This window comes from Phacochoerus africanus, chromosome X (genome assembly GCF_016906955.1).
Source record: "Phacochoerus africanus isolate WHEZ1 chromosome X, ROS_Pafr_v1, whole genome shotgun sequence".
In the NCBI taxonomy this organism is placed as follows: Eukaryota; Metazoa; Chordata; class Mammalia; order Artiodactyla; family Suidae; genus Phacochoerus; species Phacochoerus africanus.
This window is the reverse complement of record NC_062560.1, coordinates 105,733,610-105,756,096: the sequence shown is the minus strand read 5'-3', so window position 1 is coordinate 105,756,096 and position 22,487 is coordinate 105,733,610. Positions and strand designations below refer to the sequence as shown.

The following is a 22,487-nucleotide window of genomic DNA, read 5'->3' as shown; positions in this document are numbered from 1 at the left end:
CTGATTTAGTAATTTGACAAAACTAAACACCTACTATGCTAGGCCAAACTCAAATAATAAAATCATCACTCCCTGGAGTTTAGTCCATTGAGCAAAACGTGACACCCTATTTCACTACACCAATCTGGTAATCATCAAAATAGAAGTGTATACAAAGTGTTATGGGAATTGAAAATAAAGTATCTATCTAAAAAAGCTTAGGAAAAACTCCACAGGTAAAGGAAGAATTCACTAAGAGGAAAAGGAAAGGGGCAATTCTGACAGAGAGAAATGCTTATACAAAGTCAGGGAGCAGTGAAAGAGCTGTGTCTCTGACAGAACTACAAGATTTTGATCCAAGCATTCTTAGGGAGAATATGGCAAAAGGGACTGATAAAATTGACAATATCCAAAAATAAGCAATTATCTCAATCCCCTTCTTTTTATTACCAAAGCCTTTGTTCAAGTTCTATTTTTCACCATGCCTTAACATGATTATGACTATTATGATTATTATTCCTCTCACTCCTTCTATCCAAGGAAATCTTTCTGAAACACAGTTCTGATCATGCCACTCCTCCAATCAAAATCCTTCAATAGGTAACTCAAGCCTACAGGAAAAGTCCAAATTCCTTAACATAATACTCAAGTCCCAGTTGGCCAGGGATTCAAAAGCACACTGAATCTGTTATCACCACTGCACAAGCCCTCCTAAGCCCTCCCTCTCAAATCCCTTCTGGCTGCCTCTTGTTTTTTTTATCCCATCTCCTGTTCAGTTGTTTTTATTCATCCTCAATGTACTGTCCCAGCTCTTCAACCTCAAACTTAGGGATTGCCTACTACTTTTGATTTAACAATCTTGAGGCATACTTAAATTAAACCTACTGATTCATCCATAATTGAAGCTGGATCAAAGAAATCAGGCTTCAGTTCTGTTCTCTCTCGTCTGTTCTTTGACGGAGGCTAAGAGGAAAAAAAGGAAGGAAGTTGATAATTGTCATATCTATAATAAGCCAAATAGTAACCAAAAAATTGAAATTATTAAGTGTTCACATGGTCTATGTAATTACAACTGTACCCTACAATACTACTTTAAATACTGTATATTCAAACTACAGAATGTTTAAAAATGCAAAAGCAATTCATTTGTGGAAAATTATTCTTAAAGGTGAAAACTGGAAAACCAATTTTTTAATTTTATTTTAAAAACGTCTCGGAATTCCTGCTGTGGCAAAGCAGTAATGAACCTGACCGCTATCCATGAAGGCTCAGGTTTGATCCCTGGCCTCACTCAGTGGGTTAAGGATCCGGCACTGCTGTGAGCTGTGGTGTAGGTTGCAGATGTGGCTTGGATCTGGCATTGCTGTGGCTGTGGTGTGGGCCAGCAGCTGTAGCTCTGATCCAACCCCCAGTCTGGGAACTTACATACTCTGCAGGTGTGGCCCTAAAAAGCAAAAAAAAAAAAAAAAAAAAAAAAGTCTCCCTCAACTTGCTTTCCTCTAAAGGCACCAAATCATACTATTCTAAAGACAAGCCATATTTAATAATTTCTTCCCTTTAAGGAGAATACACCAAGATAAACTGAGAAATACGATCAGAAGGCCTGGCTTATAATAGGTCTGTTGTACTGCTTACTAGTTTTGTCTCCTTGGAAAGGCTGTGTAAGCTTCAACATCTTCAATCCCTCCAACCTACCTCACAGAGTTGAATGAGCTGAAACATGTAGAAGCATTTTGTATATGATAAAGCCCTAACTATATATATGTCACACATATATAAAATCATATATATGATGTAATTATTAAATAATATACCCTTATATATATTCAACTTCCAAGTGTAAGTATTTTACTTTATTATCTGATATGGAAATTGGTCTCATATTAATAATGTACTATTTTCATAACAGTAAATAAATGCCAAATTATAAAGTGATATTATGCTTAATATACTATTAAGCAAGATATAGCCTTTAAATCCAAACATCCCCAAATTAATCTAAAAGTTTATCATCTTAAACCCTCACCAACCTCACCCTCTTTCTCAATCCCATCTCAAATAGCTAAACTCCTGGCAACTATTTTACTTAATTTTGCAAAACTTACTTTTCATGGCAAGTATTTCTTTCCTATAGTAAATATCCAACTTAACTTCCAAAAGATCTAAATTGAAAATCTTACAGAAATCATTGTCTTACCAAGTCTATATCCATGGTGTCGAAATCCATCCCCTCATTAAGATCTTCAATCCTCCCTTCTGAGGACATCATAACATCTTCAACTATTGGCTCTTCATCATCTTCCATTAGGCTTGTGCCACGCCGACTAGAGAAATACAAAACAAGGTCAAGATCAGAACCAAAGTTATGACTATTAATGTACTGGCAGCAACTATGTGGCTCTCTATATTCAAGAATAATGGAAAATGATGGAATTAAAGGTCAGGGAAAATGATTAGGCATTGATCATGTCATCAATGATGTCAAAACCCCAATGTCCACTCGTCTAAAAATGCTAAGGGGTCATGTTTATTCTACGTTACTTCAATACATTTAGCTTGATAGTTCTGACATCCTATATAAAAGTTCAATGAGAATTTCCCACATGGGAACAGATAAGATACCTCAAATCCTTTTTGAAAGTAGGCAGGATATAAATTAATAAACAAATATAAAACAGAGACCAAAGAAATGACACTTTCAGAATACATATATTTTCATTAATCTATAATGTTAATTTTATAATCACTCATTCACTGACTCACTACCTAAAATGTACCAGGCACTCACTCATTTTTATACAATGCCTAATATGTGCCAGACTTCTATTGTGACCTACAGATGCAAAATAAAAGATGAGTAAGACATGGTTCCTGCCCTCAAGGAGCTCACATTCTACTATGGGAAACAGAGAAAATTAATTATGACAAAGTATGATAAATATTGCAAGAGAAATATGCATTAAGTGCTATAAAGATACACTGAAAGAAGAGATTAATTCTGCTTCAGGAAGAAATGAGCAACATTTATGCTGAAACTTGCCCTCTGTGTCCTATGAAACTCAAAACTTAAGACATATATAGAAAAGTAAAATAAAAATTAAGACCAAAAATTTTGTTTATCACATAAAGAATAAACTCAAATTTCAAGTTCACAAATTAGCCCAGATCAGCATAATGGAATCAACATAACAGTAAAACTGAGAGTGACTTGTTCCCCAGTTTGGCTGACATTCCCTTCTTTTCTCATTCATTTAAAGATTCCACCCCAAAAATCAATTATTTACCGAATGCTTGCTTACAATTTAAATAATACTATGTTGGATCTTAAAAGATAACAAGACATGATGTCTAATCCAGGCTACCTGGATAAAAACATTGACAATGGTCCACATTTCCTAAGAGTTCTGAATAGTAAATGACAATTTTACTATATATTTGGTGGAGCCAACTGTGAAAGAAGTATGTGTGCTTTGGGGACTGTATGTTATAGAAAACCAGAAATCCATTCTGCACTTCATTTGGAGTATAAAGAAGATATATGTGTGGCGTAAACTATAAAAAAGAGAGATAATTTGGAAGTATTTCCAGTTATAGGACAGATACCATTACAGAACAATTGATATAAAAAGAAAATATTCAAGGTCTCAGGCAAGAGACCACTTACAGTACAAAAACTAGAAGAATCGTCTGCTAAGAATCATTTAACTATGTTAATTTCTTAGTCACCTGGGGAAGTTTATCTCTAAGAAGAATTAAAATGAATAACAAATACTGTATCTCTATGAGATGATGGATGTTCAGTAAACTTACTGTGGTCATCATTTCATGATATATGGAGATCAAATCATTACGCTGTACACCCGAAACTTATTCAGTGTTGTATATTAATTATAGCATAAAAGTGGAAGAAAAAAATTTAATCAACCAATCTACATACAAAAGAATAATAATAAATGGTACTGAGTAAAAAGACATTGTGAAAGATCTTTTTAGGGGAGACATATGGACCAAAGAATTACATGGCAGAATTATGGGGTGTTTGGATTGGTGACTGGTTGGAAGCTAAGAAATCACTTGTTGAATCCAGCATGAAGTAAGAGTATATACTAAAGAGACTGTGCCACAGAAACAGAATAGGGGACAGAACCAAGGGACAGTATAGAGAATGAACATATTAGACATATTAGGATCAGAATCCACATATGTGATAAAGTATACATTGTCTGAAGAAGTTCTTAAGACCACTATAGATAACTAGAGTGAATTTAAATAGACTACTACTCCCATGGCAAATGAAAAGTAGTTAAAATTCTCATCATTCAAAAACCAACAAAATGAAATATAAATTTTAAAAAGGTAGCAATTACTATCTTCCAGCATTAAAATATATACATTGTTACAAATACAAAGCTTTCAAACTCAAAAACCTAAATAACTAGAATCATCAGATCCTCCTCCTTTGTACCAAACATCTGAAGACTGCTTATATGCCGTTTCTTTTAGAGACTGAAGTTAATAAAAATTTATAAGACTCTCATACAGATTCCAGTAAAAACAAAGTATTTGAAAATTAAACTACATTTTTTTAGCATTGGACATTTATTCATTCAATGAACTTTATGTGCCAAGTAATAACAGGAAATGAAAGTGATCCCCATTAAGAGGTACAAACTATTATGTATAAAACAAGCTACAAGGCTACACTGTACAGCACAGACTATATCAATATTTTATAACAACTATAAATGGAGCATAACCTTAAAAATTGTAACTTACATAATATTGTACATCAACTATACTTCAATTAAAAAGAAAGAAGGAGGTCCCTGCCCTTAAGGAGCTCACAGTCTAGAGAAAGGGACATATTCAAAACAAACTATAATACAATGTGGTAAGTGCTAAAGAAACAAATATACATAGTGTTAAGGGAGCATAGATGACACCACAGCTTCACATAAGGTGACACCTGAGCTTGTTCTTTTACAATGATTTTACCAGTTGCCAGGGAACAGGGTATGATACTAAGATATAGGCAGGGGCCATATTTAGAAAGATCTTGCATGCCATGAGCTAAGGAGTTTGAATTGTATCTTGCAAGCAATGGGGAACCATAGAAAGGTTTTAAGGAAAAGAGTTACATGATCAGATTTGTATTCTAGAATAGCAATTCTTGATGGCAGTATGAATGATGGAGTGGTGGTGGTGGGGGGGAGTGAGTGAAGGAGGTTGGTGAGAGGATAAATGGGAGATTTGAGGGAAGAAAACGAGTTAGAAAGCTAATATTCAGTTCAGGTGAGAGACAAGGGCCTGAACTAAGGTAGGGAATCAATTAAGACGTAACAAAACTGTATTTTTAGCTATAGCTCTGTGTACCAAAATAAACAAGGATTCATATTTAAACTTTTCCAACAGATAACCTAAGATTGGTCCTGTAACTAACTAGTTAATATTTAACTTTAAAAGGATTTTTTATTCTGTTGGAAAGACCAATTTTTAGTTCCTTGATTGTTTCAGCTTAGTTACTTTAGAGAGTCTGCTGAAATTTTTAGATAAGGCACACATTAAAATATGTTAAAATGAATTAGTGAACTTCCTAGACTCAGACAATAAGGCACTCTCACTTACATGGCATGCTGAAGATTAGTTCGCAGTTTAACATAGCTCATTGCTGCTCTCTCCTGCTGTTGCCTTGCTTCCTCTTGTTGTCTTTGAGCTAACATCCATGTTACCTGCGTGCTTCAAGGAGAATTTTATTCTTCTTTTAACTTAACTTTTTTCTATGTAATTAATAAAGTTATAGTACAGAAAATGATCAAATGTACTTACTTATAATCAAGAGGAGTTTGATGATGTTCAGTCTGCATTGGATAGACACTCATGAAACTATCCTCAGGTCGTAATCTTTTGGGCTCTCTCATAATCGTTGAGGTGAGTTGTGGAGTCTGCATCATAACTGGGGTGTGCAGTGTTTGTTCTCTGCTTAGCCACATACTGTCACTACTACTGCTTTCTTCAGCTGAAAAAGAAAATTAACAGTGATGAAGTTTAGTTACTAATTTTGACTAAGTGTCTAATAGAACCTGTTCAAGTTAACAACATCTGGTTACCTTTCACATGCTGGTGCTTGGAACAGGGGGATACAAAGATATGTAAGGTGCAGTTCCTGCCACACCCTTCAGTCTAATCGTGGGAAAGAAAAACACAGGCAATTTAACACACTGTGGTAAGTGCTAAAAGAGAGGGAAGCACAGGTAGAATGGGATCAGTGAGAGAGATCAATGAGATCAGAGTTCAGAAGTGACTTCTGATTACAGCAGATACTGTGTGGACTGTGAAGTTTCCTATGCAGGAGGAAGAACATAAGCAAAAGCACTGAGGCATGACTAAACAAACCAAACTAATCTGCTGATATTTGGCAATTTTTGACCTGCAAAAATCATCAATTTCTTATGTTCAAACTAAGATTCTAGTACTTCTGGAGCAGACAGCAAAAGGTAAGGCAAGAATCAATTTAGGGAGTTCCCGTCATGGCTCAGTGGTTAACGAATCTGACTAGGAACCATGAGGTTGCGGGTTCGATCCCTGCCCTTGCTCAGTGGGTTAAGGATCTGGCGTTGCCGTGAGCTGTGGTGTAGGTCACAGACGCAGCTCAGATCCTGCGTTGCTGTGGCTCTGGCGTAGGCCAGCGGCTACAGCTCCAATTAGACTCCCAGCCTGGGAACCTCCATATGCCACGGGAGCGGCCCCAGAAAAGGCAAAAAAAAAAAAAATCAATTTATACAAAGTCTTATAAGCTGTGCTAAGGTGACAGGAATTGCTGCTGAAGGTTTTATGGGAAGTGATGTGATGAGTTACATGTTTTAGACAAAGTAAGTGATAAGAGTGTGGAGAGTGGGCTTGAGAATATGAAGATTATCACGAAGACTACCACAACACTGTAAATCAATTACACTTCAATAAAACTTTAAAAGTTGGGGGGAAAAAAGGTGTTCCCATTGTGGTGCAATGAGATTGGTGTGTCTCTGCAGTGTCAGGATGCAGGTTCAATCCCTGACCCAACACAGTGGGCTAAAGGATCTGGCATTGCCACAGCTCTGAGATCCAAGATCACAACTGCTAGGATCACATCCCTGGCCCAGAAACTCAAGAGGCCTTGTGGTGGCAGAAAGAAAGAAAAAAAGAAAGAAGGGAAGGGAGGAAGGGATGGAGGGAGGAAGGAAGAAAGAAAGAAGGAAGAATATGAAGAATAGTGAGCAAACAGGCCACTTAGGAGGATAACTGTGTAGACCAGGTAAGTTAGAGGTTCAGATGAGAAAAACTTCTTAAAATTTGTAGTGATATCCTGGGAACGCATCTTTTAATTTGATAACTATTTTCAAAAGAAGGAAAATTTATTTTAACTTTCTATAAATCATCAGTCCTAACTATTTTAACTAGTCAAAGATACTGTAAGATAGATTTCTCCCCAGACTGGAATACTGGGACTATATAACCAATCAAGTGTAAGATTGTATAAATTGTAAGCTTATGCATTTATATTAAAACAATCCATGGGACAATCAAGTTTTAAATACTAGTGGGTAATGATGTCCCATCACCTTGAATCTAGGCCCTGTGATTCTTTGATCAATAGAATATGATGGAAATTATGCTCAGTTTCTGGCCTTAAGAAAATGACAGCTTCCAAAGTCTTTGTCTCTTGGGACACTTGGTCTTAGAGCGTAGTCACATGCTGTAAGGAAGCCAAACAGCCACATAGAAAGGTCCACACATAACGTGTTCTTGGCAGACAATTCAGCTGAGGTCCCAGCTGACAGCCATCATCAGATATAGATATAAGTAAAAGTCCCCAGGCCCATTTTGAACCAACCTTACAGTATTAAGAAGCTAAGAGATTCAAGTGTCATAATATATTCTTACCTCTAAGATTATAGATAACAACTTATATTTCTATCGAGTTCTTTATGATTAATGACCTCTTGATAGAAATTTAAAAGTTGGAACCTCTCTGAATCTGTTGTTTCACTTAAACTCTTAGCTAACAATTGGCTCTAAAATACTGAGTCCATATTTCTGTGCATAGAGTATACAGTATGTAAACCAAGTACTCTAGAGTGACAATGCTTGGCTGTGCTACTTAATATCTTTGTGACCTTCAGGTAAGTTACTTCTCTGTACTAGTTTTCTCACCTAAAAAATGAGAATGTACCTAAAGAGTTGTGAAAACCTAATTTATGTGTATAAAATGCTTAAAACAGTACTTTCCACATAACTGGACACACTGTACAAAATATCATTTAATACACATCTCAAATTTTAAAATAAGGTGGCCCTTAATCAATTCAGTTGGTAAAGTTATGAAGAGAATAAACTATACTCTTACTGAGTGCAAGCTGCATGCCTTCAACCACTTTCCGTTTTCCTGTAGATGGTTTTGATTTTTTACTTCGCACAGTTGACCCCCTACTGCTGATTCCACTAATGACTGACATGGTGTCATCATCACCACCAGCTAGTAAAGAATTTCGGTATGACATCAGTGGAAGCCATACATCTTCTCTTCGGAGTGACATCTGAAAGGTCATGAACTTTTCCAAGTAAACATACCTTAAAAAGGAGTGGAGATCATTAGCTTTGATATATTAAATTGCCATAGTTTTCTTCCTTTTTGCTTATTCCTAATAATCTTAAGGCTCATACACTGCATAGAACATACAATGATTTAATTAGAGCTAAATTAAAAAGTAAATTAGAATGAAACAAAATAATGGTTGATAGTCCACACTTGCTCAAAGCATACAAAATAAGTGAAGGATATTAGTGTTCTCTCTCTCAAGATGTCTCTATTCTATCCTAACTGTACAGGTCATTTGTTAGAACAGACCTGAGTCATACTTCTGCAAAGAGGATTGGATTAAAAAAAAAAAAAAAATCAGGAGTTCCCGTCGTGGCGCAGTGGTTAATGAATCCGACTAGTAACCATGAGGTTGCGGGTTCGGTCCCTGCCCTTGCTCAGTGGGTTAACGATCCGGCGTTGCCGTGAGCTGTGGTGTAGGTTGCAGACTCGGCTCGGATCCCGCGTTGCTGTGGCTCTGGTGTAGGCCGGTGGCTACAGCTCTGATTCAACCCCTAGCCTGGGAACCTCCATATGCCGCGGGAGCGGCCCAAGAAATAGCAACAACAACAACAACAACAACAAAAAGACAGAAGACAAAAAAAAAAATCACACAACTTGGGTCCTAGTCCTAGCTCTACCAACCCCTGGCTGTGTGAGCAAGGGCATATTACTTCACTACTCAATCTCAGCCTCAACAGTATACTGATGAGCATTTTTGTCTCTATCATGATTCTCACATTAAATAATTCACAGCATTTCAGTTTAGGATCTTTTGAGCATCTAAGTCCCAGGCAATAGGGATAGATACAAAGGTGAATCAGATAAGGTCCCTACCTACAAAAAATGTTTCAAACTTACGGAAGCCTAATAGACTATCTATTGTTGGATTCAAGTATCACAAACACTCTATGGCTTATATATAATATGGCAATCAAAAATGAACTAACATTTGTGTGACTACTGTGTGCTAGATGTTCTCCTCTTGGGTTCTTTAGCTTTATTCCTAGAATCTTGTGAGGGAAACATTCTCTCCATTTGACAGATAAGAACAGAAAGGTTAAGAAAAGGTAATATACGAGTTCCCATTGGGGCGCAACAGTTAAGGAACCGACTTGTATCCATGAGAATGCAGGTTTGATCCCTCAGTGGGTTGAGGATCCAGCATTGTAGTGAGCTGTGGTGTAGGTCACAGACATATCCTGCATTGCTGTGGCTCTGGTGTAGGCCAGCGGCTGTAGCTCAAATTGGACCCCTAGCCTGGGAACCTCCACATGCTGCAGGTACGGCCCTAAAAAGACAAAAAAGAAAAAAAAGAAAAGTTAATATATCCATGGTCATAAAAATGAGAAAGCAGTGTAACTATGATTTAAATCTCAAGCTTCTGACAGAGGTTCAGTGTTTATTATTTAAATTAAATTTCAAATACATGAACAAAATTTTCATCAACTAAATGTAAACTGCAACCCAAATTTTGCTGTCATAATAACAGCTAATGCAAATCAATTCAGAACTACCAGTTTTGAACACTATTAAAGAGAAAGGATCTATCAGTTACAAACATACTGTTTGGTGCTGAAGAGTGGAGATTAGTATTCTGATCCAGAAACGGATAAATATGTGAGGTGCTAAATGTTAATTAACTTGATTATGGGAATCCTTCCACAATGTGTGTGTATATATGTGTATATTAATTCATCATGTTGTACACTTTAAAGATACTACAGTTCTATTTGTCAATTATACCTCAATAAAGATGAAAAAAATTTTTAAGGATTTTAAAAGCAGATCAGTTGGACTGTGTGAATCTTATTTAAATCCTAATTAAATCAAATGAACTGTAAAAATAAAAGCCATTTATGACATCTGAGACTACTAGAAATTTGAACAATAAATGGGTTTTTAATAAAATTAAGGAACTCTTGTTTATTTCTTAAAAAATCTAACCATTTTGGCCACAGTATAGCATTCCATTGTTTATCTATCTATTGATCCCATTTTCTAGCTGACAGTTTGAGTATTTAGTCAAATTCTTTTAGAGTTTCTCTAGGGTATCTACCTATGACTCGAATTACTAGACCATGAGGTAGGGCTAACCTTAAACTTTACTAAGCATTGCCAAATATTTCCACAAAATGATCCTGCATCAATGTACTCTGCCACTAGTAATATCCAAAAGTCTCCACTGCTCCACATCCCTGGCAATACTTGGCACTATCAGATTTCTTAAATTTCTGCTTATCCGCTAGGTGAGAAATGTTTTTTTATTACTTTTACTTGTATTTCTATAATTAATAGTCTCGGAGTTCCCGTCGTGGCGCAGTGGTTAACGAATCCGACTAGTAACCATGAGGTTGCGGGTTCGGTCCCTGCCCTTGCTCAGTGGGTTAACGATCCGGCGTTGCCGTGAGCTGTGGTGTAGGTTGCAGACGCGGCTCGGATCCCGCGTTGCTGTGGCTCTGGTGTAGGCCGGTGGCTACAGCTCCGATTCAACCCCTAGCCTGGGAACCTCCATATGCCGCGGGAGCAGCCCAAGAAATAGCAACAACAACAACAACATCAACAACAAAAGACAAAAAAAAAATTAGTCTCAATGAAATTTTTAACTGGGATAAATTCATATATAATAAAATGCACAGAAATTAAGAATAAAGTTGGATCAGTTTTACAAATGAACACAACCACATAACCCATACATCTATAATTAAGATACAGGATGTTTCCATGACCCTAGAAAGAATACCCTGTATCCCCTTTCCCATTAAGTTTCTCCAGCCCTAGAAGTAACCATTATTGTGATTTTTATCACCATAGATTAATTTTGTCTGCTTTAGAATTTCATAAAATATCTATATAATATTTAAATGCAAAATACTGGTGGACTTTCAGAAGACATTGTCTATACTATGAGTTATTCATATTCTTCTGTCCTTTTATACCTCAAAGCTTTGGGTTGGGGGTGGGATGGGGGTGAAAGAAGATCTTGAAACTTTAATTCCATTTGTTGGGCTCTCAGAATGTAAGCCACCATTTTAGGAGACACACCATAAAAATAACCTGTTTAAATGGTCTGTGAGGACAGGACTACTAGCGAAAGTACAAAGATAAAAGGGGAGGAGGGGTAGGAAGGGAGAGACACATTTCTACTTTTCAGTGTAATCACAACTCAGAACAGACCAATATGCTCCTGATGGATCAGTGATATTACTGTCTGTTAAATGCTCCTTCCTTGGTTATAAGCAAAGAACACAAATAAGAATACACGAAGCATTCCAGTTATACCCCTAAAGCCATAACTAACTGGTAAGGCACTCACAGAACTAAAATTATGTATTATGCATAAAACAGTTATAATCCTTAAATTATACAAATTACAAAGTTTTTAGTGCATTAATGCAATCCTACAAATCTAACATGAGAGACATACCAAGTACAACAATCTTTAAGAATTCCAAAACAGGAGTTCCCATCAAGGCACAGCAGAAACGAATCTGACTAGGAACCATGAGGTTGTAGGTTCGATTCCTGGCCTCACTCAGTGGGTTAAGGATCCGGCGTTGCCAAGAGCTGTGGTGTAGGTCGCAGACGCAGCTCAGATCCTACGTTGCTGTGGCTCTGGTGTAGGCCAGTAGCTATAGCTCTGATTGGACCCCTAGCCTGGGAACCTCCCTATGCCGCGGGTTCGGCCCTAAAAAGTGGTTAACGAACCCGACTAGGATCCATGAGGAAGCAGGTTTGATCCCTGGACTTGCTCAAGAGGGTCGGGGATCCATCGTTGCCGTGAGCTGTAGTGTAGGTCACAGACGCGGTTTGGATCCCGAGTTGCTATAACTGTGGCACAGGCTGGCAGCTGTAGCTCCGATTTGGCCCTTAGCCTGGGAACCTCCATATGCCACAGGTGTGGCCCTAAAAAGACCAAAAAAAAAAAAAATCCAAAAAAATAAAATAAAATAAAGAATTCCAAAACAAAATTAAATAGAGTATTTCTAGCAAATACATACACTGTTCTTTTGTCTTGTCGGAGTAGTTTAGAAGAAAATTCACTGAGAATATCAAGAAATGCCAAATTCAAAGGTGGATGGCTCTCTCCTTGTGGATTAGGCTCTTTAAAAGCAAATTCTATGCCATCTCTGCAACAACAACAAAGACAAATGTAAATATATTTACATTTTATACCACTGTTACTTTCTCTAAAACACACATACACACAGCACAGCTGGTCTTTTATTTCAAACGTGGTTTGGTATATCTACATTCTTTCCTCAGTTCTCTGCAGAGAACCCAAATTCTTTCACATAATGATCAATAAATGTTACGCATTTTTTAAGACCTAAAGGAGATCTATAACACAGGGGATTAACTTATAATGATTAAAGACTCGTTTAAGAATAAAGTTCAAAAATTAAACTCTACTCAGGACCTATTTTAACTACATTTAACAACAAATACCTCTATTAATCAAGACAACAACCCAACATTACAGACTATCAAAACGATGACTAAAAAAAAAAATCCAGATTAAACCAGGGAGGAAAGAAATAAGGATATTATATGAAGTAAATAATGTTATTACTTCTTAAAATAATTACTACATGTGTGGCCCTTAAGCATTAGCTAAAATTACCATCCAAAGTATTAAAAAGCATACAAAGAAATTTGAGACTTTTAGAGCAAAGTGAAAAGGAGAGAGTGAATTAAAGTTGAGGAAAGTATGGGACTAACTCAAAGAGCAGAATAATTTCTGAAGGGAGTCATTTAACACTTTCATAACTAAGTAAGCAATAAGAATTTTAAAAGACACAAATAAAAGAGGGCTTTCAATGAAACAAAGTTAAAGCCTCTTGATTTTTCCAAAGGCAAGCCTCTTTATTCACAATAAAGAGACAAAGGGCATTAATATCCATGTGTTTGTTATGTTAGAGCTCTAAAATGCACTCATACTTAAAAGTAAAACTGATCACTAAATTATGTGCCTAAAATAAAATCAGATGATTTCCAGTTTTGATAAGGCAAAGGAAACATGCAGACAGAGTAAAGGTTGTGGCTCAGAACACAAGAAAAGATAGCTACAAAACAGAGAATAGGACCAAAAACAGAAAACTTGAAAGAAAGGAATCACATCTCAAAAATTTCTCTACCTAGCAGTGAGATAATGTGACAAAAACTGTTAAAAGAGATTTTATAATACCTGATGTATATGTTGCTTTTCTTCACATAATTTATAAAAATTTTGTATGGTTTTAATTAAAGCAAAGACTTTCTATAAAAGAAAGATGTTTTAGTCCCAATTCATGTGTCAATGGAGACAGCACTACAACTGGTTCTTAAGAAAGGAGACATGTCATAGATTTGTAAATAAAGTAATAAAGATCAACTGAATTTGGTTATTCTGTTTAAGAGCAAGATACAAAAAACCTTCATGATTAACGAACAGGAGAGCTGAATAAAATATTTGGAAATTACTTGTGTAGCATAGCAATGGCCTCTCTTGTTTTTAACTGATCAAGTCCAAAAGTTAAAGCAAAACGTCGAGCAAGTTCTTTTATGCCGCTGAAAGTTGAGGATGATCTATCAAAATTATAGCCATTTTCCTGTATCATTTCATTAAAAAGCTGTTTGGAAAGAAATAAAGCATGTTAAATTTTTAAATAATTATGTATTATTAATACCTAATTTTAAAATACCACTTTTTTTTTTTTTTTTTTTTTGGGCCACACTCACGGCATGTTTCCAGGTCAGGGAATGAACCTGTACCACAGCCAAATGCTGTACCTGCTGAGCCACCAGAACTCCCAAAATACAGTTTTGGTTTTTTTTTTTTTTTGGTCTTTTGAGGGCCCCACCTGTGGTATATGGAGGTTCCCAGGCTAGGGGTCTAATCCAAGCTATAGCCGCCGGCCTACACCACAGCCACAGCAACGCCAGATCCTTAACCCACTGAGTGAGGCCAGGGATCGAACCCAAAATGTCATGGTTCCTAGTCAGATTTGTTTCCGCTGCACCACGACAGGAACTCCCAAAATACATTTTATATTTAAAATACATTTGATGTTCTATAAATGAGGCATTGCATTTATTCTAAAACATGGATTTTTAAAAGCATGATACAAATGACCAAAATTGCAGCACTTATATACTCAGACTAGAGGTAGTTATTGACATTATAAACTCTTTAGATTAGTTTAGACAGAATTCTTTTCTGCTGGTATTATCTTCACATCAAGAAGTTTTATCATAAAGTGAGCGAAAAAAAAAATAAAAATTTTCAACTATCAAAAGGTGAAAGTCTTCAACAGATAATGGCTACTACTTAAGAATACAATGCAGAGTTCCCTTGTGGCACAGCAGGTTAAGGATCCAGCATTGTCACTGCAGTGGCTGGAATCGTTGCTGTGGCCCAGAACTTTCACATGCTGCAGGTGTGGCCAAAAACAAACAAACAAAAAACCGATATACAGTGCAACGAGTACTAATCTGCTGGGGACGTAAATTGAGGTATCCTTCTGGCAACCTGTAGTGAAAGTTTTAGAATTTTCATGTCCTATGACAAAAGCAATTGTAATGATCGGACTTTATCCGAAAGGAATGATAATAGTAATATATGTGTATAATACATTGGTACAAAAATGTTTGTTTCAGTGCTACTTATAAGGGCAAGAATTGTAAAAGACCTCAACATCAAGCAAGAGAGCTTGGTTACATTATAGTTCCTCTATAAAATGGAATACTACACAGTCATTAAAAAATGCAGAGGAAAGTACTTAACGGCAGGAAAGTGTTCAGGATTTATTAATATGAAAAATTCAAGATTTCAAAATAGACCACACAGTATGATTTTTTTTTTGTCTTTTGTCTTTATAGGGCCACACCCACAGCATATGGAGGTTCCTGGGCTAGAGATATAATCAGAGCTACAGCTGCTGGCCTACACCACAGCCACAGCAATGCCAGAGCCTTAACCCACTGAGCGAGGCCAGGGGTCGAACCTGCAACCTCATAGTTTCCAGTCAGATTCGTTTCCCCTGCACCATGACAGGAACTCCAGAGCTTTTATATTTGTAAAATGAAATAAGATTTTACAGAGGCATAAAAACATTAGGAAGGCTATTATAAATAAAATGTGGAGTTCCCATTGTGGCTCAGTGGGTTAAGGACCTGATGTCTTCATGAGGATGCAGGTTCAATCCCTGGCCTTGCTCAGTGGGTTAAGGACCTGACACTGCCACAAGCTGTAATGTTAACTTGCAGATGTGGCTTAGATCCTGTGTTGCTATGGCTGTGGTGTAGACCACACCTGCAGCTCCAATTTGACCCCTAGCCTGAGAACTTCCATATGCTGTAGGTACAGCCATTAAAAAAAAAAAAAAAAAAAAAGAGTTCCCGTCATGGTTCAGTGGAAATGAATCTGACTGGCATCCATGAGGACCCAGGTTCGATCCCTGGCCTCATTCAGTGAGTGGGTTAAGGATCCAGCATTGCTCTGAGCTGTGGTGTAGGCCGAAGATGTGTCTCAGATCCCGTGTTGCTGTGGCTGTGGCCAGCAGCTACAGCTCTGATTCGACCCCTGGCCTGGGAACCTCCATATGCTGCAGGTGCGGCCCTAAAAAGACAAAAAGAAACAAACAAAAAAAAATTAAAACATTGCTAAGTGAAAAAAATTAAGGGTAAGTTGTATTTTTTTCTAGTTTTCCTAGAATATTTTCTAAACTTTCTATAGTGAACAGCTGTTATTTCACAGCAAAAGAAAAATTATTTAAATGCTGCCTTTAAATATGCTAAATTCTATTAATTTGAATAAAGAAATTCCAGATATGCAAATGAAATTAATATTTTTTCAAACCTAGATTTCTAAAAAGCAAGAAAGTTTACCAAAGTGAAATGGGTTGGGTTATGTTTTACATGCATTTATTTGGTCTCCAGAGGGAAAACTATACTAAGGAAAATGATTTTTAATTAAACCTGCCCTGCCACTGCCAAAATGAAAATGACTGCTGTACTTTGATCATAAGATTGATAAATGCTCATTAAAATACATGTGGAAATGTACAAAGAAAAAGGTAAAATTCACCTGAAACCTACCAAAGCAACATTTTGGTGATTGTTTTTTCGAAACAGATATAAAGATATGCACAAGGTTATATATTTTATTCTCAAACTGTACATTGCAGAGATCTTTACAAAATAATGAATACAGACCTACACTAATTTTAAGTGCTACACAATACCCACTGAAGAGATGTGCTACACAATATATTCATCTGATATCCTATCAGAGGACATTTGGATTATTTCAAATTTCTTGCCATTATAAACAATTTTGCCATGTATATAATCTTGTACACCCATTTTTGCAAACTTGTCCTATTACTACTGTGGATAAATTTCTAAAAGTAGTATTGCTGACTTAAATGGCATACACATTATAAATTTTGAAATACATTGCTAAACTGCCTGCCAGGAATGTTGAACCAATATGTATTGCTGACATACATGTTTTTCCCATACATTAGGCAGCTGTAGGTTTTGCCAGTCTCAAAGCAAAAAATGATCTTACTTGCACAATATCTACTAGTGAGACTGAGTATCTGGCATTCCCACTTTTATGAATTGTCTATTGCACCCTTTGTCCAGTTTCTGACTGTTACCTTGAAAACTATTAAGTGTTTATTATGTTAATCTAAAGCCAGTACTCTTCTCAAGTCTTACCTGTTGCAAACTGAGAATAAGGGTCTTTGCACACTGAATTTTGTCTATCTGCCTTGTTTTACTCATTGTTTCTTTGATGATATCTCCATAGTCATTATAATACTAGAAAAGAAATTTGAGCAAATTAGAGCTTTGTCTCTAAAAACTATTGGACAATAAAACTAATTTTAGGTTAGTCATTTAAGGAAATTACAAAAGTGAATTTGGTTAAAATTATGCCTTCAAAGACATAAAAGAATGTTACTGAAACTTTTTTAGCATTTCTAAACATATAATCCCTAACATCAGTAAATTCAGAAATATCAGTTAAGATCACAGTAAGCTCCAGAGTTGGTTTTAAGGAGATATACCATATAACAATAAGTTATACAGGTTTTTCAGAAATAAATCAAAGGATAGAAACAAAGGACTTATGTTCTTTGTGAACTATTTAGACAACGAATATAATCACAGCTACTTTGATAACTTATTCACTGCTACTGGCATTTAGTTCATGTAGTTTCCAACTGTATTAATTTGACTTATACAAACTAATAGCCTGTTAACAACATTTAAAAGACAACTTATTTTTTGTGTGGTATTTATACATTATACATGAATTTTTCTTCTAACTTAAGATCTTATTTCAAAATGCACACATAAAGACCAGAGATAACAGGATAACCATGCCTCTATTTGACTAATAAAATTGACTTTAGTCTACAATGCCTAAGTCTGAAAGTTTAAAACTTGCAAAATGGTTTCAAAAACAACTTTAGGTAAAAAAAGAAAAAATCTAGCAAGCAGCATGCCACATAAGTTTCAAAGTACTTTATAATGGTGCTAATGTTCCATCACATACGAAAGTATTCCAAAAAGAGAATTAACTAGGTTTTGAAAAAAATGTATTCTATATTTTTTTGTGAAAGCAAAGGCTTAAAATTACATTTATAATTAGATTTTACTTTAAAAAAGGTAAATGTGGTTAAGATAATTACAGAAAATTATCTTACCACATGTAGTAACATTCGGTTAGTAAAATCAACAATATCCTTTCTACTACTTAAAAGTTAAAGAATCTTACATGTATTTATGGTAATTGTGAATAACTTATGGTGAATCAAATCAGAATTTTCAGAGCTTAGGGAACCTTAGCTATCACAATGACACAGATAAAGAAAGGCAGGACACAAAAAGCAGGAGTCGCAACGCTCATATCAGACAAAATAGACTTTAAAACAAAAGACATAAAGAAAGACAAAGAAGGACACTACTTAATGATTAAGGGATCCATCCAAGGAGAGGATCTTACTATCGTCAACATATATGCCCCAAATATAGGAGCACCCAGATACATACAACAAATATTAAGAGACATAAAGGGAGATATTGATGGGAATACAATCATAGTAGGAGACCGTAATACCCCCCTCACACCAATGGACAGATCCTCTAGACAGAAAACCAATAAAGCAACAGAGATCCTAAAGGAAACAATAGAAAAGTTAGACTTCATTGATATCTTCAGGACACTACATCCAAAAAAAGCAGAATACACATTCTTCTCAAATGCTCATGGAACATTCTTAAGAATCGACCACATATTGGGACACAAAGCTAATCTCAATAAATTTAGGACCATAGAAATTATCTCAAGTATCTTCTCTGACCACAATGCCAGGAAATTAGAAATCAACCATGGGAAAAGGAAAGAGAAAAAACCTACTGCATGGAGACTAAACAACATGCTACTAAAAAACCAATGGGTCAATGAGGAAATCAAGAAGGAAATTAAAAACTACCTTGAAACAAATGATAATGAAGACACAACCACTCAAAATCTATGGGATGCTGCGAAAGCAGTGCTCAGAGGGAAATTCATAGCAATACAGGCCTTTCTCAAAAAAGAAGAAAGATCCCAAATGGACAACTTAACCCTCCACCTAAATGAATTAGAAAAAGAAGAACAAAAAAGTCCTAAAGTCAGCAGAAGGAAGGAAATTATAAAGATCAAAGAAGAAATCAATAAAATAGAGACTCAAAAAACAATAGAGAAAATTAATAAAACCAAGAGCTGGTTCTTTGAAAAGGTAAACAAAATTGACAAACCCCTGGCCAGACTCACTAAAAAGAGGAGAGAAAGAACCCAAATAACCAAAATTAGAAATGAAAAAGGAGAAATCACAACGGATACAGCAGAAATACAAAAAACCATAAGAGAATACTATGAACAACTATACGGCGACAAGTTTGACAATCTGGAAGAAATGGACAATTTTCTAGAATCTTACAGCCTGCCAAAACTGAATCAAGTAGAAACAGACGAACTGAACAGACCCATCACTAGAAATGAAATTGAAGAGGTCATAAAATCACTCCCTACAAATAAAAGTCCAGGACCAGATGGCTTCACAGGTGAATTCTATCAAACATATAAAGAGGAATTGGTGCCCATCCTCCTGAAACTCTTTCAAAAGGTTGAAGAAGAAGGAATACTCCCAAAGACATTCTATGATGCCACCATCACCCTCATTCCAAAACCAGACAGAGATACCACCAAAAAAGAAAACTATCACCCAATATCATTGATGAATATAGATGCAAAAATTCTCAACAAAATCTTAGCCAACCGAATCCAACAACATATCAAAAAAATTATACACCATGACCAGGTTGGGTTCATCCCAGGTTCACAAGGATGTTTCAACATACGCAAATCAATCAGCATCATACACCACATTAACCAAAAAAAAAGTCAAAAATCATATGATCATCTCAATAGATGCAGAAAAAGCATTTGACAAAGTCCAACATCCATTCATGATCAAGACCCTCGCCAAAGTGGGTATAGAGGGAACATTCCTGAATATAATCAAAGCCATTTATGATAAACCCACAGCAAATATAATCCTCAATGGGGAAAAACTGAAAGCCTTCTCACTCAAATCTGGAACAAGACAGGGATGCCCACTCTCACCACTGCTCTTCAACATAGTTTTGGAAGTCCTAGCCACAGCAATTAGACAAACAAAAGAAATAAAAGGCATCCATATAGGAAGAGAAGAGATAAAACTGTCACTGTATGCAGACGACATGATACTATACATAGAAAACCCGAAGGACTCAACCCCAAAACTACTTGAACTGATTAATAAATTCAGCAAAGTAGCAGGATATAAGATGAACATTCAGAAGTCAGTTGCATTTCTGTATACCAGCAATGAAATATTAGAAAAGGAATACAAAAATACGATACCTTTTAAAATTGCACCTCACAAAATCAAATACCTCGGAATACACCTGACCAAGGAGGTAAAGGACCTACATGCTGAGAACTATAAAACTTTCATCAAAGAAATCAAAGAAGATGTAAAGAAATGGAAAGATATTCCATGTTCCTGGATTGGGAAAATCAGTATTGTAAAAATGGCCATCCTACCCAAAGCAATCTACAGATTCAATGCAATCCCTATCAAATTACCCATGACATTTTTCACAGAACTAGAACAAACAACCCAAACATTTATATGGAACCACAAAAGACCCAGAATTGCCAAAGCAATCCTGAGAAACAAAAACCAAGCAGGAGGCATAACTCTCCCAGACTTCAAGAAATACTACAAAGCCACAGTCATCAAAACACTGTGGTACTGGTATCAAAGCAGACAGACAGACCAATGGAACAGAATAGAGAATCCGGAAATAAACCCTGACACCTATGGTCCATTAGTCTTTGACAAAGGAGGCAAGAACATAAAATGGGAAAAAGAAAGTCTATTCCGCAAGCATTGCTGGGAAACCTGGACAGCTGCATGCAAAGCAATGAAACTAGAACACACCCTCACACCATGCACCAAAATAAACTCAAAATGGCTGAAAGACTTAAATATATGACAGGACACCATCAAACTCCTAGAAGAAAACATAGGCAAAACACTCTCTGACATCAACATCATGAATATTTTCTCAGGTCAGTCTCCCAAAGCAATAGAAATTAGAGCAAAAACAAACCCATGGGACCTCATCAAACTGAAAAGCTTTTGCACAGCAAAGGAAACCCAAAAGAAAACAAAAAGACAACTTTCAGAATGGGAGAAAACAGTTTCAAATGATGCAACCGACAAGGGCTTAATCTCTAGAATATATAAACAACCTATACAACCCAGCAGCAAATAAGCCAATCAATCAATGGAAAAATGGGCAAAAGACCTGAATAGACATTTCTCCAAAGAAGATATACAGATGGCCAACAAACACATGAAAAAATGCTCAACATCACTGATTAGAGGAGAAATGCAAATCAAAACTACCATGAGATACCACCTCACACCAGTCAGAATGGCCATCATTCATAAGTCCACAAATAACAAGTGCTGGAGGGGCTGTGGAGAAAAGGGAACCCTCCTGCACTGTTGGTGGGAATGTCAACTGGTACAGCCACTATGGAGAACAGTTTGGAGATACCTTAGAAATCTATACATAGAACTTCCATATGACCCCGCAATCCCACTCCTGGGCATCTATCCGGACAAAACCCTACTTAAAAGAGACACGTGCACCCCATGTTCATTGCAGCACTATTCACAATAGCCAGGACATGGAAACAACCCAAATGTCCATCCACAGAGGATTGGATTCGGAAGAGGTGGTATATATACACAATGGAATACGACTCAGCCATAAAAAAGAATGACATAATGCCATTTGCAGCAACATGGATGGAACTAGAGAATCTCATCCTGAGCGAAATGAGCCAGAAAGACAAAGACAAATACCATATGATATCACTCATAACTGGAATCTAATAGCCAGCACAAATGAACATCTCCTCAGAAAAGAAAATCATGGACTTGGAGAAGAGACTTGTGGCTGCCTGATGGGAGGGGGAGGGAGTGGGAGGGATCGGGAGCCTGGGCTTATCAGACACAAGTTAGAATAGATTTACAAGGAGATCCTGCTGAGTAGCATTGAGAACTTTGTCTAGATACTCATGATGCAACAGAAGAAAGGCTGGGGGAAAAATGTAATTGTAATGTATACATGTAAGGATAACCTGACCCCCTTGCTGTACAGTGGGAAAAGAAAAAAAAAAAAGAAAAAAAAAAGAAAGGCAGGACACAAAAGCTACTGAGTTACTCAAGGTCACAAGTTGCAGAGTAACTATATCATCTAGTTCTTCTGATTGCTGAAACATTTTTTTTTTTACACT

General features: G+C 36.4%; 1 protein-coding gene across 8 annotated transcripts in view; it reads right to left on the bottom strand.

Annotated features, from left to right (window-relative positions):
- The window catches only part of STAG2 (stromal antigen 2), a 138,897-nt gene that overhangs the window by 5,153 nt on the left and 111,257 nt on the right, over positions 1 to 22,487 (bottom strand). For 5 of the 8 annotated variants that reach the window (XM_047765856.1, XM_047765852.1, XM_047765854.1 and 2 more), the window contains exons 26-33: positions 17,300 to 17,401; positions 14,057 to 14,205; positions 12,595 to 12,723; positions 8,363 to 8,586; positions 5,806 to 5,995; positions 5,605 to 5,715; positions 2,177 to 2,303; positions 865 to 942 (exon numbers count right to left, since the gene is read on the bottom strand). In XM_047765856.1, the coding sequence (XP_047621812.1) occupies positions 865 to 942; positions 2,177 to 2,303; positions 5,605 to 5,715; positions 5,806 to 5,995; positions 8,363 to 8,586; positions 12,595 to 12,723; positions 14,057 to 14,205; positions 17,300 to 17,401 (1,110 nt within the window). The remainder of the gene's footprint in view (positions 1 to 864; positions 943 to 2,176; positions 2,304 to 5,604; positions 5,716 to 5,805; positions 5,996 to 8,362; positions 8,587 to 12,594; positions 12,724 to 14,056; positions 14,206 to 17,299; positions 17,402 to 22,487) is intronic. The other 3 variants (XM_047765857.1, XM_047765859.1, XM_047765858.1) reach the window with 1 other exon arrangement.